Below are 16,513 nucleotides of genomic sequence, written 5' to 3'. Positions count from 1 at the left end.
TTGTAAGGCATCTGAGTGGTTGACATGAGATAAGAATATATCTTGTTTTTATAGCTGGGGATTAAACTCAAGCCTCACATGCTAGGCAAGTGCCTTAACACTGAATGACACGCTCAACTCAATATAAGAATATAGATTTTGGAGCTGGCCGTGGTAGTGCTCACTATTACTCAGAGCACTACAGAGGTAGAGGCAGTGAGTGGGCTCTCCATAAATTCAAAGCCAACCTTGTCTACATAGCAAGTTCCAGGCCAGCCAGGATTGCAAATGAGACCCTATGTCAAAACAAAGCAAGCAAACAAAACAAAAAACAAAGACTATGACTTCGGGGAAATGTATAAAATAAGGATAGAAAACAACAAAATTGGGAACAAAAAAAGGGGGCAATAAAACAAGTATTGTTAAAGAAATCAATAAAATTGCTAGGCCTGGCAGTGCATGCCTTTAATCCCAGCATAGAGAAGGCATATTGCAAAATAAAAATAGTTGGGCTGTGGTGGTGCACACCTTTAATCCCAGGACTTGGGAGGCAAATGGAGTCGGTTTCTGTGAGTTGAAGGCCAGCCTGGTCTATAGAATGAGTTCTAAGACAGTCAGGACTGTTACACAGAGAAACCCTATTTTGTAAAACCAAAAGAAGAAGAAAGGAAGGAATGGAGGGAAGGAGGACGGGAAGGAAGGAAGGGAGGGAGGAAGATCTTAATACCTAGAGAAATGTATTATGTGCGTGCACCAGCAGCCCCAATGTAAAAGAGGTATCTATTCTCCCTCGGTTGACTTCCAGGTTAAATTCAATTCTTAATAAACATCAGCAAGTATCTTTGCAGACAAGAACAAGTTTATTCTAAAACTAACAAGAAAATAGATTGGTTCTTTCAAGGGCCAACATAACTTTGGAATACAGGCACGTACATATACAAAAGCCTAAAAAAAATAAAATTATTTTTCAAAAAGAACCAAGTAACAGAAGACACATTCATTCCCCCATGGTAGCAATCAAGATAGCACAAGCCTGGAATAAGAGCAGAGCCATAAATCAGTATAACAGAATAGAAAATCCAGAACTGGCCCAAGGTGAATGCGCCCAGCTAGTGCTTGACAAAGGAAAAGGGTAATTCAATGGGGGAGACGGTTTACAGAAAACTGAACTACAACTGGAAATGTGTCAACAAAAGCCCTCAGTGCATCACATATTGTACGAAAACTTAACTCCAAACGTATCTTGGGCTTCAACATAAAACTAAAATTTCTACGCAAGAATACTGAAAATCTTCAGGACCTAAGGGGGTTGGGGGGGGGGAATGTTTTTAAACACAGTACCATAATCTGTAAGAAGAATAACTAATAAATAGTATTTCATCAAAATCAATTTTTCCCCGTGTAAAAAGTCCTGATGAAAGAATGAAAAAGACAAGTTACATATTAGAATAAGTATTTTCATGAGTTAACTGGGCAAGTTCTTGTGCCTATAACACACAAAGAACTCAAAAGCCACTCATGGGGCCAGAAGGGACAGCTCAGTGGATACAGGTCTTTGTAGCCAAACTTAGGAACCTGAGTTCAATACCTGTGTCTCATGTGACTTCCACAGTCAGGTAAGTACACGTACGTACGCATACACACACACACACACACACACACACACACACACACACACACACACTCGCATGAGAGAGAGAGCTGTATGGCTAGTGAGATCAAATAAGTTATGTAATCCACTCCAGTATGGATTTCTTGATTATGCGAATGCTCTACATTTGTAGAAGTTGTGAAATGAAGGTGCATAGGCTGGGGAAAAGGCACATTGAACTTTTCTGCACATTTCTTTAAAACCCCTTACGACAATAATTATTTCAAAGTTCCTACCACACAGTCCTATATAGACTAGCATAAGGAGACTTCATGTTTGACTATAAGCTCTCTAAGAACAGAAGAGAAATTCTTAAAAAATCTAGTCACACATTTTTTTACATTTACAACTGGAGAGAACCCCAGACTCTGCAGACAAAAAAAAAAAAAAAATCCCCCTTCCAACAAACCCAATATTTATGTAGGTAGGGGAAGATTTCCTCCTACAGATCTTCATGAAAAGAATATTCCAGCTGACTTCAGTCTCTACCCTAGGAAGTCTCTTTCTGTTGCTGCATGGAATCCAGGGACCCATGTCCTGGGCAATAGGTCACTTTCATGAACATATCCAAACACTAGGGGGTGCTCTTTCTGTCAGACGGGTCACAGTTAAGGTAAAATTTCCTTTACCAGGAGGCCTAGTGAACTGAAGCCATAAAGACGCAGAGCTCCACTCTGTACTTTCTCTGCCCTTCTAGGGCCTCTCTTGTGGTTTCTTGTCCTGGATCCCTGTAGGCAGCTGCACCGGTTCGTGGACTTCCAGCTGCATGGGAGATACCCAGCCAACCTCAGCCATACAGGAGGATTTTATTTCACTCTAGCCAAAGCTTCAGCTAAGACAGGAGCATTCCTTTAGCTTCTCTTGCATTCTGATTATAAAGACAGGATTAAGTGTCAAAATGCAGGAGCTCATTAAATACTATCCTTCCATTTCGATTCACTTTTCAGAGTAGTGCTCCCCTACACGTGTGGATTTATTTGACATCTACAGAGAAATACCGAGACAGTCCACACCTGCAGAACTTTCTGGGTTTATATAGGATCTCGAGCACCACGTGGCATGTAGCTCTCACTCAGCCAGCAATTTGAGACACTGACTTCAAAGCTACAGACTAATGTAGACTAACAGACTGTTTCAGAGCTCAGAAGCGTGAGCAAATGACTTCCCTTTCAAAGGGCTGCTCTTTCTAACGACCACATGCAAAATCAAGACCTTGCACACTAGTCCTTCACTGCAAGCATGTAAAATACAAGTGTTTGGAACGGAACCGTCATCTTGACGACTTACGTGGAACTGGTCTGAGGTTGTTCAAATGCTTCTTTTGGAATCTTAAGGCCCGGGTTTCTCTTCTTCCCTGCGAGGAAGGACACAAAGGTAAAAAGTCAAAGTCTACTTAGCTGCAGAATTCTGAGCAAGGGCAGAGACTCCCGAGCAAAGGGAAAAGATCCTCACAGGTACCTTACTCTCATCTCTTAGCTCAGAACACAACCTGCAAAGGAAGCAGCCAGTGAGTGATGGGGGCCAGGGCATCAGACAGCTTCTCAAATGAAATGCAGCTTGTAACCCCTAGAACTGGAGTTACAGGCTATTGTGAGCCACCTTGTGGGTGCTGGGAATAGAAACTGGGTCCTCTACAACTCTCAGTCTGCCCTGCTGTAAAATTCAGAAATAACATCAGCATTTACTTCCCTGAACCAAATGGAAGGATCAGACCAGACAAGTCATATGAAAAACATTGAGATACCCAAAGAACCTTTTCCTTGTGATCATATAGAGAAAATATCTATATGCCATTTTCAAAACATGGAAGGTTTAACTTGAAGTAGTTTCCTCCATGAATCTCTCAGCCACAGAGACAGGCGATGCCATTTGGAAGAGTCACTCCAGAGAGGAACAAGATGCTCCACTTCAAATTGTGACAAACATTTAGCAATACAAGCAAAGACAGAACCAGAAAAGCCGAACAAATGGTACCTTGGTGTTCCCTCAAACAAAACAAAAATTAAGTAAAATATATTTTTGTCTGAGATGACCCAAAGGTCATTCACTCAAACCTTAGGTAGAAGTTAGTATTCCTCGCTTCTGATGTGGTTGCTATATGACAGGAGTGAAGAGAGACCACTGTTTTTAGAGGAAAATCTCCATTTAAAAAGATTGAAAACATCAGGAGCAATTATTACCACAACTGGGTATGACGCCATAACACAATAAATTATCAAAACATCTACCCAAAGATAGTGAAATGGGGGATAAAGGAACAGAAAGTTTGGAAAGAGACTTCTGGGCACAAAATGAACGGAATAAATGACCAAGAGCCCTCCTCTGGCTCTCCCCCACTTCCCATGTGCACCCAGTCACCCACCCCACAGCCCATCACTCTGCCCCAGAACTGGTGGCTCCTAGCTCTCTCCACATCTGACCCCTGACTATCTACAAGTTAGAGATTTTCACAGTGTTCAACTTTTTCACAAGCGTAAAATTTCAAAACATTCAACTCCAAGACAGCAAGAATAAACCTCAGGATATACAGAACCCAGCCAAATGCCCTCTTTTCTTGAAGCTATATGCCAAGCAACACAAAGACCATACACATATCCACAACCTTCCTGAACTTACTTCTCCATCTCCAGAAGCGTCAACATGGCCCAGGAGATTTTCAAACCTGCAAACACAGGGACTCCAGAAAGAACCCCACCAGAAGTCATTCCTTACTGAGCTCCAAAGCCAGCACACTTCAGCTGGAGGCAAAGAACAGAGCAGACTCCACCTCCTGACCTCCTGTGGTAGCAAATATCGGTGAGTTCATTGTTCCTGGGCAATGGAAGCCACTCAGGGAGGTAGAAGGTTAGCTGGCCCATTCAGACACCCAGGGGTGGCATTGCTCATTAAACAGCCCTGCAGTTAGAAATCCCAGAAGTAACTCTGAGAGCCCAGCTCTCTAGCCTTTTGATAAATGTCTCTTTCATTTCCTAACAGAAAGAAAAACAATAGGCGGTCGGTTTCCAGCTGTGTTTATTTCAGGGCAATCTGTTCCCTCAAAGAGGCTGCCAACACCTCATGCTAACATTTAACACTGTGCTAGGAAGGGAAAAAAATTAATGGGAAAAAGAGATATGAATAACAAAGTTAAGTGGCCAGGAACGTTAATGGACCTTTCCCTTGATAATCCAACCCAGAAATTGTTTAAAGTCAGAAAATAGGTTTTACCTTAGATGCGGACAGAATATAAGGCCACTCGGAGAGAATCTTGTCTATTTCTTGTATGCCTTTTTCTTGGTACAGACTGGAAAAGGGGAGCCTTCCTGACTGAACACAAACAGGGGTGTGTGTGTGTGTGTGTGTGTGTGTGTGTGTGTGTGTGTGTGTGTGTGTCACATCCATGTTAAGAAAACTGTACATTCATCTTTAAACCAAAACCAGGCCATGAGAATTTAGGCCCTGGGTAAAACAACAGTGGGCTGAGAAAGAAAAGAGAAAAGAAAGGAAGGAAGGAAGGAAGGAAGGAAGGAAGGAAGGAAGGAAGGAAGGAAGGAAGGAAAGGTAGAGGGAAAGGAGAAATGTTAAAAATTTTCTAAATTTTTAGAAGAAAAATTACCAGGCCACATAGAAATACCCTGGCTTCAAATATACATTAAATGATGGAGTACAAATGAGATCTCACCCAGCGCTGCTTCGAGGGGGCAAGCACAAAGGCCTTTCTGATGTGCCTTATTACATAAAATAGAAGGCTGTGCTCAGCGCCAACCCAAACAGCACACAGCCCCACGAGGCTGGCAGACGGTGCCGCCCTGAGATAAGCTGGTGTCTGAGCATTTCTCAGCTCCTCTGAAGGGTGGCGAGTGTGATTCTGGTGGTCTGCTGCTATCGCCATAGCTTCACAAGAGGAAAGACTGCGGGTCACCAGCGCCAAGTTTATTTTTCTAGTATGTTTCCCAGTGTGAATGGGGCTTCCCGCCAAGTTCCCGGCGACCCGGAGGCCTTGGCTGCTCTCTTCCTGCTATGTGCATCTGGGTTTGTGTTCCAAGTGTGGCTGGCAGCAAGGCACACAGAAAAGTGTCATTAGATGCCATTAAATTACAAGAATCATATGCAAAGCAGCTAATGGAGCCCAGAGGAGGCAGGAGGTGCAGAGAAAAAGCTGCCTTTACAAAAGCCAGTAGGTCCTCTGGAAGGGCAGCCAGTACTCTTAACGGCTGAGCATCTCTCCAGCACCCACATGCCAGCCTGCTCACAACTGTCTACAACTCCAGTTCCAGAGGATCTGACACCTTCACACCAAAGCACATTAAAAAAAAAAAAGTTAAATAAATTATATATATATATATATTTATTTAATTTATTTAAGCTACAGGGTACATCATCAGAACTCCACACAGTGTGCAAAATTACACAAAGTTTAGAAAAGAAAAATTGGAGAGTTCATTGGAAAACTTCAACTCACATTGACCTTAACTGAGAAGGCAGACTGAATCTCTTAACAGCCTGCCTGTCCCCTACAGGGTCCCCTCTATAGGGAGAGCTGCAGCTGCTAGCAGATGAGAATTCAACCTTCTGAATTCAGCTCATTCACAGGAAAACCCACAGAACCTCCCCCAAACCTTCCCCCACTCTCCGAAAATAGCTCCCATGACCACCATCTATTTATCGTGATCATAATATCATTTTGTTGCTTTTAATTTCACATTGGCTCATTCCTGATTTGTTGTCTGTCTTCCCCACAAGAATGTAAGATCCACGGTAACAAAAAAAAAATAAGAAATTTTGTTCAGTATGCCTCATCATAACTATCTGTTTACTGAATGTCCATTGTCCTTTTCTTGGCTATTTGGAAGAGAGTCACAGACAGCTTGGGGGGAGGGGGAGACTTGTGGGGGAGGAGAGAAGAAGATGAAAATGATAGTGGGGAGTGGGGGAGGGAGGAGGGAGGAAATACAGAAAGAAAAACCAAACGAAATGGAAATAACACAAGCATAACCAGTAAGGCTGTGCTTCAAATCCCACTTGTGATGGTCTGTGCTAAAGGTCTGTTTAATATAATCTAGAGTCACCTGGGAAACGGGCTCTGGGTATTCTGCTAGGGGACTGTCTTGATTACTTTCCATGGGTGTGGGAAGAACCATTCTAATTGTGGATGGGACTAATCCCTGAGCAAGAGAAGTGCACTTCGTCAAATAGGGACAGCAGATACAGCATGCATGCCTTCTTGTTTCTTTTCCAGCTGTGGTGTAATGGAGCCAGCTGCTTCGAGCTCCAGCTGGCCTGACATCCCCATCATGGTGGACCGTTCTTTGAACTGAGAGTTCCTATAAGCCCTTCCTCCTTAGTTTGCTTTTATCACACTATGCTATCACAGCAATGGGGTGCTTCTCACTTACAGTGTGGTCTTAAAGAGCATTCCTCACCATGAATCGGTTCCCACCCCAACCTACAAACTGGAGATAATGGTCAGCCTGAGCAGGCCACTCACAGATTCATCTGACACCGTGTGCACACGGATGCAACGTGTGTAAAGAACTCCAGCAGTGCCCTGGAGTGTTCCACAAATACTTTCCTTTCCCACTTCCACATCTGTGCTTATATTTTTTAAATATGAGGCAGTCACAATGAATGCCCTGTCACAGGTGTCTTGTGTCTTCCAATGGCATCCTCTGACCTTTGTCCCTTGCAATATTAGTGCTAAAATTACATTTTCCAACAGCTCATGCATGCCCACCAAGTATGGAAACTATTCCAACTCTGCAGACCGAGGATTTCTAGGACTGTAACATATTCTGTCTTTCTCTCTCCTCTCTCTCTCTCTCTCTCTCTCTCTCTCTCTCTCTCTCTCTCTCTCTCTCTCTCTCTCTCCTCTCTCCCCTCCCACTTAGATTGCAGCCAGAGTCCAGAACCACTTGTCTAGCATAGAGTACAAATAGAGAATATCTAGATATTTTCATTTTTCAATATTTCCCACCTAATAATACTAAAATCCCTTTCCTCCTGGGCTCCTGATACTTTCCCTACATCCAAGCCAGTTGTATCTGCCTCATAAGAACTAAATTATTGTGTGCTAGAGAGATGACTCTAAGATTAAGGGCACACACTGCTCCTCAAGAAGACCAAAGTTCATAGCTGAGCGGTGGTGGTTCATGCCTTTAATCCCAGCGTTCAGGAGGCAGATGCAGGAGGTTCTCAGAGTTCAAGGCCAGCCTGCTCTACAGAGGGAGTACCAGGGCAGCCAGAGATATACACAGAAACCCTGTCTAGATAAAACTGAAAAAAAAGAAAGGAAGGAAGAAAGAAAGAAGCCCAGAGTCCACTTCTGAGCACCCACATCAGCCAGCTCACAACTGCCTATAACTCCTTCTCTAGGACATATGACACCCTCCTTTAGATTCTATGGTAACTCGTATGCACATACCCACATATAGGCACATTAATTATAATTTAAAATAATTTTTAAAAACTTTTCAAATAATTAAATTCAAAGTTAAATTCCTCACTGTGCTGTGTTGCTGAAATGAAACTGTCAGTAATTCACTAAAGTAGTCATTACAAGGGATAACATTCATTACTATGCTAATTCTGATTTTAAGGCATCAGCAGATATGAACATCCAACTACTAAAATAATGGTGAACTTACATAGTGTGGGATGCAAAAGCGCACACTGAAGGCAGGAGAGAGGAAATCAGACAATGAGAATAAAATGCCTCACAGAGGAAGTGGTATTATGGGTAGTCTTGGATAACTGATTTGAGGGTACATGAGGGTTCACTATTTGTGATGCTGAAATCTTAGTTGTCAACTTGACTAGATCTGAAATCCAACTAAGACACATCTTTGGGAGGGTCTGGGATGGCATTGCCTCACAGGGATTAGTGAAGGGGAGGAGAGCTTCACTCCAGGATGGTCAGGAATGAAGAGATCTGAGGAGGAAGCTCCTCACAGGTAAGTTTTGCCACTGCTACACTCATGCCTTGCTGGCATCAGCCTCTGGGTGAAATGAAGGATCAGAAGCTCTCCAGGAGTCCTCCAGATCTTCAGTGCCATATCGGTACTATTGAGGCACCTGCCCTAATGGACAAAGCAGTTGCCCAGTTCTCAGACTCCCTAGCACGAAGACAGCTGGACTACTTTCTCGGCCCACACTGTGTAAACCAATCTAATAAATCCTTTGTGGTACACATTTATTCTATCAGTTCTGCTCCTGTAGATAACCCTGACCAATAAACACCATCATCATCATCACCACTACTACAACCATCATCTTCATCATTATCATATCATAATCAGTCATCATCAATCTTGCCATCATTGTCATCATCATCCCAACCACGGTCATCTTCATCGCTACCACTACCACCATCACTACTACCACCATCATCTTCGTCACTACCATCATCATCACTACTGCCATCATCATTAACAGCATCATCACCATTACTGTCATCACCATCAACAATAACAACACCATTAGTATAATCATCATCTGTCTATTCTACAGTAAGAAGAAATTCCATGGGGGGAAAAAAAAGGTGAGCAAAGGGGGGTAGAGATGGGAGAAAAGGCACATAATGAGTGCTATGATTTGAATAAAAAATGCCCCCCCCCTGAGGTTTATCAGTGTGAGTACACAGTCCCCATCTGGTGATACTGATTTGGGCCTTGCTGGAGAAAGCAGGTCACTGAAGAAGGATCATGGTGTACAGTATACCTGGCTCCTTCCTCCTTCTTGCCATATTCTTCTCGCTTCCTGATCATCCAGATATGAACAAGCTTCTACAACATATCCATGAGCCATTGCTGACACCATTCCTTCCCTACCATGATGGACTGTAGCCCTTGAACTGTGGTTCACAATGAACCCCTCTCTCCTTAAGTTGCTTCAATATGGTAGGTACTCATCATCATTATCACCATCGTCATCATCATTTCCATCATCATTACCATCACTATCATCCTCACAATCATCATCACATTCCGCCCCATAAACAAGAAATGAAATTAATACAATGGGTTTCAACTCAGAGTTGCTACATGAGAAATAATGGAAGAACGCATGGCAGATTCCCGGTGGGAAAATGAAGCTTGAGAGCATTCTACAGGGAAATGTGAAGACCTGAAAGAAGACAAGAAGGGAAAACAAGAGAGATGGGATGAAGAAGGCAGCCAGACTGACAACGCTTGAAGAGAGGGGTAAAGGAAGAAGAGACAGTGATAGGCAGAGAGTCCTGACAAAGAAGATGCCAGAACATGAGCACCCAAAAGGATTTCCTTACAGCACCATGTGACTGGGCGCTTTTTTTAGACTTGGTGGATTGAAAGTACGTTTTGTGCTGTTAGCAATTTAGTGCTGACTACATGCTCTTCAAACAGCCCAAATGTAAATCACAGCGAGGCCCTCGACTTGTGGTTTAGACCCAGTGTGACAGGAGGAGGCGGGCAGTGGTTCTGTGGGGAATCCCCATCATCCGGCTACATTCAGCTTCTTTATTTACGTGCTCCTCCATTCATGAGCCTTTATCAAAAGGAAGTGCAGTCAGTCAGTCACCAGGGTGCTAGAAACAGCACTCTGAAATAAAAATATGGAAACAGATTGCGAAGAAACTTAGGAATGTGGTCAGTCTTTCCAAAACGCATACCGAGTTTTGATAGTTTTGAAAGTGTTCATTTTTAGATATAAATACTGAAATGATTACAGTGATATGCTTCTAGGATTTGCTTCAAATGATGTGGAGGACGGGAGAGAACTGTAAACTGGAGATTAAAATGAAATAAGATTAGCCATGAGCTGGTGATTGCTGAAGCTTGGTGATTGTGGCCCATCAGATTATTTTACTTTTGGAAATATATGGAATTTATCAATGTGTAAATAGCAACAAAAGGACACCTTTGTGTCCTCTGAACTTCCATAAGGTGGGAGCCCTCTTTCTTCTTCCTCAGTGACTAAATGGGCATCTCAGTGCCACCTGCCATCTTGTAATGAGCCAAGTAGGAGATACTGACTTCTTCAAGATCTTTCCAGCCCAATGTTCTTTTGGTTTTTTTTAAATGATTATATTTTTTATTTAAATTTGAAACAAGCTTGTTTTACATGTCAATCCCAGATCCCTCACCCTTTCCTCCTCCCCTGTGGTCCCTCAACCCCCATCCCCTATCTGCTCCCCAGGGAGGATGAGGCCTTCCCTGGGGGATCTTCAAAGTCTGCCATATCATTTGGAGCAGGGCCTAGGCCTCCCCCATGTGTCCTTCTATGTGGAACAGGCTCCCAAAGTCCATTCGTATACTAGAGATAAATACTGATCTACTACCAGAGGCCCCATAGACTGCCCAGTCCTCCTAACACCCATGTTCAGAGGGTCTGGGTTGGTCCTATGCTTGTTTCCCAGCTATCAGTCTGGGGTTCATGAGCTCTCCCTTGTTCAGGTCAGCTGTTTCTGTTGGTTTCTCCAGCCTGGTCTTGACCCCTTTACTCATCACTCCTCCCTCTCTGTAATTGGATTCCAGGAGTTCAGCTCAGTGTTTAGCTGTGGGTGCCTGCTTCTGCTTCCATCGGCTACTGGATGAGGGCTGTAGGATGGCATATAAGGTAGTCATCAATCTCATTATTGGTGAAGGGCATTTAAGGTAGCCTCTCTACTATTGCTTAGATTGTTAGTTGCTAATCCAATGTTAAATGGGAAGAAAAACCATAAGATGACATATAGCCTTTCCCCTGGGTCTCTGGTACACTCTGGAATATCTCATGTTCCCTGACAATGAAAAACAAAAAGGTAAAGGAATGTAGCCAGGAAACATAGCAGGATTCTTTGTCTTATAATTCAAATACTCCAGATTAAAAAAAAAAAAAAAAAGTCCTTCAATCTAACCTTTGCTCTGTAGTGGTTTGTCTATAATATTTGGTCACCTTTCTCTGTAGAGAGAATTCAGGTATTGCTAAAAGTCTGGTTTCCAAAGAACATTCTGGTAAATGACCACAGCAACTTGCCTTCCATTCTACTATATATTTTCCTAGCTCCATGCATCTCTTAATGGTGGCACTTTTACTTAGGGGTCCATGACATCCAATTACTAAGAAATGGCTCCCAGGAAACCATAGGACTGAAATATGAGAATTTTTGCTTTGAAAAGAGAAAGCAAATCTATAAAAACAAATTACTTATTTTCAATGTGGTTTGATTTGTACCAGTAAACTAATATTTCAACAGTATTTCAGATCCTCATGTAGGTCTTAATGGAAAAATCCCCAGTCCTGTAGAAAAACTGAAACCTCCAGTCTATACTCCTGAATTAATCATCACCACTGTAATTAATACCACTCTGGGCAATTCTATAACTCAATGTGTCAAAGGAAGTAGCATTTACTAGCCTTGGGTAATAAGTCTAGAAACGTTTTGGGTAGATATCTTCATACCTGTAAATAAGCTCATCTCCAAGATTGAACACCAGAAGAAAATATACAAATTCTCTACTGTAAGAACAGTGATCTACCCCCTATATGGTCACAGAGCTATGAATAAAAGGTATAGGTTCATATATGCTTCATAGTTTCTCATACATAGTACTAACTAAGGATTATTCCCAATATGGTTACAATGTCTAATCAAAAATATGGGAGCTAGAGAATTGTGTGGAAAATAAGATTCCAGGACACAATATCAGCTGGTGATGTTTATTTGGGGAGAAATCACTTACACCAGACACAGATAACCACCACAGGTTCCCACTCTAAGGGTGCCCCGGGTATCTCTGTCTCTGAACAGGAAGTAAGAGAGCGAGCTGAGGTCCAGGACCCCAGACCTACCCCCCACAGGTCACATCCACACCTGTCCCCACGTGCGCGCGCGCGCGCGTGTGTGTGTGCGTGTGCGCGCGCGCGTGTGTGTGTGCGCGTGTGTGTGTGTGCGCGTGTGTGTGCGTGTGTGTGTGCGTGTGCGTGTGTGTGCGTGCGTGTGTGCGTGCGTGTGTGCGTGCGTGTGTGTGTGCATGTGTGTGCGTGTGTGTGTGCGTGCATGTGTGTGCATGCGTGTGTGCGCGTGTGTGTGTGTGCGTGTGTGTGTGTGTGCGTGGTATACATATGGGAGGAGAGTTTGTAATTATCCCTGGATATAATAACCTTATAAGATTTCCTGTATATTGTAGGTTTTTCTTTAAATGATTTACTTATTTTTATCTTAGGTGTATGAGAGTTTTGCCTGAATGCCTGATTCTTCCAGAAGTCAGAAGAGGGTATCATATCCCAAGAACTAGAGTTACAGATGTTTATGAGCCGTTATGTTGGTTCTAGGAACTGAACCTGGGTCTTCCGGAAGAGCGGCTAGTGCTCTTAGCCAGTGAGTTATCTCCTAGCCCTACACTGTACATTTTTAGCTAAGCAACACTTGCACTGACACCTGACAAACAGATGTTGGAAAAATAAAGGCTGAGTTACCATGCTAACTACACTGCTGAGGTTGGTACTGTGTCATGAACAAACATTCAAGAGAAAAATGTTCATGAACAAATTGTTCATGAGAAAAACGATTAAAAACTTGAGTTGACTGAGAATTTATTGTATGTAACATACTATCTTCAGTAGTCCCTATGAATTATTTAATGATTACAGAAACTCCATGAGAGATTATTTCTACTATTTCAAGGACTCTGTCCAGATACATAGAGCTTCTACAGATACAAGCATTAGTTTTCCCACAGAATGCAGTTGCATTCAGTTCTTCAACTGAAATTGTTCCTCGTCATGTGTCTACTTGTGGGAGAACTGTTATTGAGCTGTGTCAGTGCTGTATATATAAATTTCAGAAATCCACAGAAATTTGTCCTAGGAAAGTCCACAGTGTAGGCTTTCTGCTCCTCAGACTCTGCTTCTCCAGATACCACATGCAAATCATAAAACTGTTTACCAGGTGCTGTGGGGGCATGACCAAGGTCTGCCAAGAGGCTCTAGACTCAATAAAAAAAAAAAAAAAAAAAAAAAAAAAAGCAAAGGAAGGAAGGAAGAAAAGAAAAAGTCATCTACTGCCATGGACTATGCTAAAGATATTTTAACCTTGCTGGACTTTAGTTCCCCTGTGCAAACATGGAAAACATTTGGTCAGTCAATCAACCAGATAATCTCAGTAAATGATGCTCTGGTATTTAAGAGGAGTACTTATCAGATTCACAGGTAGGGTCTTCTGCTCCTCAGTAGCCCTGTGGCATCCTTACTAAGCATCTTTTTCCCAAAGGTTTTCTGATGACACTGAAAGGCCTGGTGGCTTTCTGACATTAATTACATTAGCAGGAAAGTGGGAGTCAGGTGAATATTTAATAGCTGGGGCCAAGATCCCTGGCTGCAAGATGTTGTGCCCCGGGGTTGTATGTATCCTATCTGTCCTGTGTGGTAAGAGCCCCTTTATCAACGAAAGGGACTCTGGATTGATGGCAATCTTCACCTGGAGCTTCTGAATTCCTGTTAGTGGAGTCAATTGTCCCAGAAGAGACTAAATAACAAGGGTCACTATGACTCACATCTGGCTTCACGGTGGACATTCACAATAAAATAACAGCCTAAACCAAATGTATTTCAGTGACCCTTCCACTGTCTTGGGGCATTTTCTAGGCAGGGAGATCTGCTGTCTCTTCACATCAAGATAATACTTTCTTCCCAAGAAACTTCCTCATTCTCCAGTTCCTAAAAATAAACACAGCCTCTCAGCAGTTAAGGCCCCACTGCTCGCAGCACCCACCATAGTTGTGAGGCTCCAAGTCAATTACTCTGGCAAATCACCCTTCTCATGGTGGTCCCCTAATCTCTCGTTCACATGCCGAATGCTTACAGGTGAGACACATTCAAGATCTGATTTCAGCACAGGGCTCTTTGTCAGCATCTTCACTAAGACGTCACATAAATAAAAATGGCAAGATCTGCTGGGCAGTGGTGGCGCGTGCCTTTCATCAAAGCAGTGGGGAGGCAGAGACAGGCAGATCTGTGTGAGTTCAAGGCCAGCCTGGTCTACAGAGAGAGTTCTAGGACAGGCTCCAAAGTTACAGAGGAACCTCTGTCTCGAAAAATCAAAAACAAAAGTACGGGAGGAATCTGCAAACCTCTCAAAAATGTTAACTACAAGAAATAATAGAACATAGTAGATGAAGGAGAAAATAGAGGTCTAAGGACACCTTAGATGTTTGATCATTTTTGTAAACACACACATAATGTAGTCATATATATATATAGAGAGAGAGAGTCAAGGAAAGAACTGGGGGGGGGGGGTGTCAAAAGAGGCCAGAGACAGATAGTGAAAATGTAGTAATTGTGTTATTTTCAGGAAAATAGATGGACTTGGAGGTCATGTTACACGGAGGAGACCAGACTCAGACAAACCACAGAACACAGATGTTTAAAACTGACATGAAGAAGAAAGGGACAAGTTGAAGAGGAGAAAAAGATAGGAAACAGGGAATGGGAAGATGGGTATGGTCAAAGTATATTATATCCATAAGTGAAATCTCGTAATAAAAGTTACTATTTGGTACAATTTAAAATATAGGGTTATAAATTAAGTTTAAAAAAAAAAGATAGATTAAAAAAAAAAACCGATGAAGTCATGAATATCACTCAATCAGTACAGTGCTTGCCAAACAAGTTCAGTTCCCAGCACCTGCAAAGGAGCTGCGTGAAGGTACAGTGACATAATCTGTAATCCCAACCCCGGAAGCAGAGACAAAAGGATGTCTCGGGCTCCCTAGTCAGGTAGTCTAGACAAAGCAGCAAACTCCAGGTCCAGCGAGAAACTGTATTTCAAAAACTGAGGTGAAGCACACTAGAGGAAGACACCCAACTATGACTTCTGGCCTTCATGTGCACCAACATCTAAACACACACACACACTTTAAAAGCTGATGTGGTCATGTGCCAATGAACATGAAGTCACAGTATTCAATAGAAGGTAGGCTCTGGGAAACGTATTTTTTAGACAAAAAAAAAAAAAAGATGACAATAAAAATCCCAAGCGAGCCTGGTGGTGGCACATGTCTTTAATCCCAGCACTTGGGAGGCAGAGGCAGGCAGATCTCTGTGAGTTCAAGGCCAGCCTAGCCTACAAGGCAAATTCCAAGACATGTGTCCCACATGAAGGGAGCTGAAAAACCAAGAGACAGCCCGATGGGAGCTCTATTCCCTAAACACACCTGTCCTGGCTTCATTTCTGTGGGTGTGGCAAAAATACCCTGATAGCAAACCACTTAGAGAAGAATGAGTTTATGCTAGCTCCCGAATCCAATTTCATCACAGCAGGAGGGGCATGGGACAGTGGGTCATGCCACATTCACAGTGGAAAGCGCAGAGAAATGAGTGCATGCGCTGTTAGGGCTCAGCTAGCTTTCTCTACTCTCACACAGTCCAGAGTGCCACAGCAGTGCGTGAATGGAATGGTGCAGCCACTTTTCAGCCTGAGTCTTTCCACACCTATGAAAGCACTCAGAGCAATCCCCCAGTGGACATACCCATAGGCCAACCTGATCTAGACATTTCCATTGAGGTTCTTCCCAAGGAATTCTACTTTGGGTCAAGCTGGCAACCAGCACCAACCAACCAGAGCGCCTAACTTTAGGCTAGGCTGTATATTTCTTTGAACCAAGCTGCACCTACCACTTCTAAGTCCTGGAATATCTTTACTTGTTTCCTCTGCAACAGAGAGAGAGAGAGCACATGGATATTTTAACATTAATGTCATCCATTACCTCCTCTGTTCTCCCTCCCTCTACAAGCCTACAAAGTTATCTGTGTAAAACTGCTGCTGTGCACAAGCAGGGGATTGTTGACAGGCAACTTGCAGATATTACCTCTGCAAAACTCTCAGTTGCATAATGAGCTGTTATCCCCAGAGTGCAGACAAGAAACTGGGCCTTAGAATGGGCAGGTAAA

The 16,513-nt window shown here is 42.9% G+C and overlaps 1 protein-coding gene across 1 annotated transcript in view; it reads right to left on the bottom strand.

Moving 5' to 3' along the window:
- The window catches only part of Map2k6 (mitogen-activated protein kinase kinase 6), a 113,494-nt gene that overhangs the window by 33,942 nt on the left and 63,039 nt on the right, over nucleotides 1-16,513 (bottom strand). The window contains exon 2 of the mRNA XM_051179716.1: nucleotides 2,918-2,984. Coding sequence (XP_051035673.1) covers nucleotides 2,918-2,984 — 67 coding nt within the window. The remainder of the gene's footprint in view (nucleotides 1-2,917; nucleotides 2,985-16,513) is intronic.

This window comes from Phodopus roborovskii, unplaced genomic scaffold, assembly GCF_943737965.1.
Source record: "Phodopus roborovskii unplaced genomic scaffold, PHOROB, whole genome shotgun sequence".
Taxonomy (NCBI): Eukaryota; Metazoa; Chordata; class Mammalia; order Rodentia; family Cricetidae; genus Phodopus; species Phodopus roborovskii.
The sequence above is the reverse complement of the archived record's forward strand: the minus strand, read 5'-3'. Positions and strand labels throughout refer to the sequence as shown.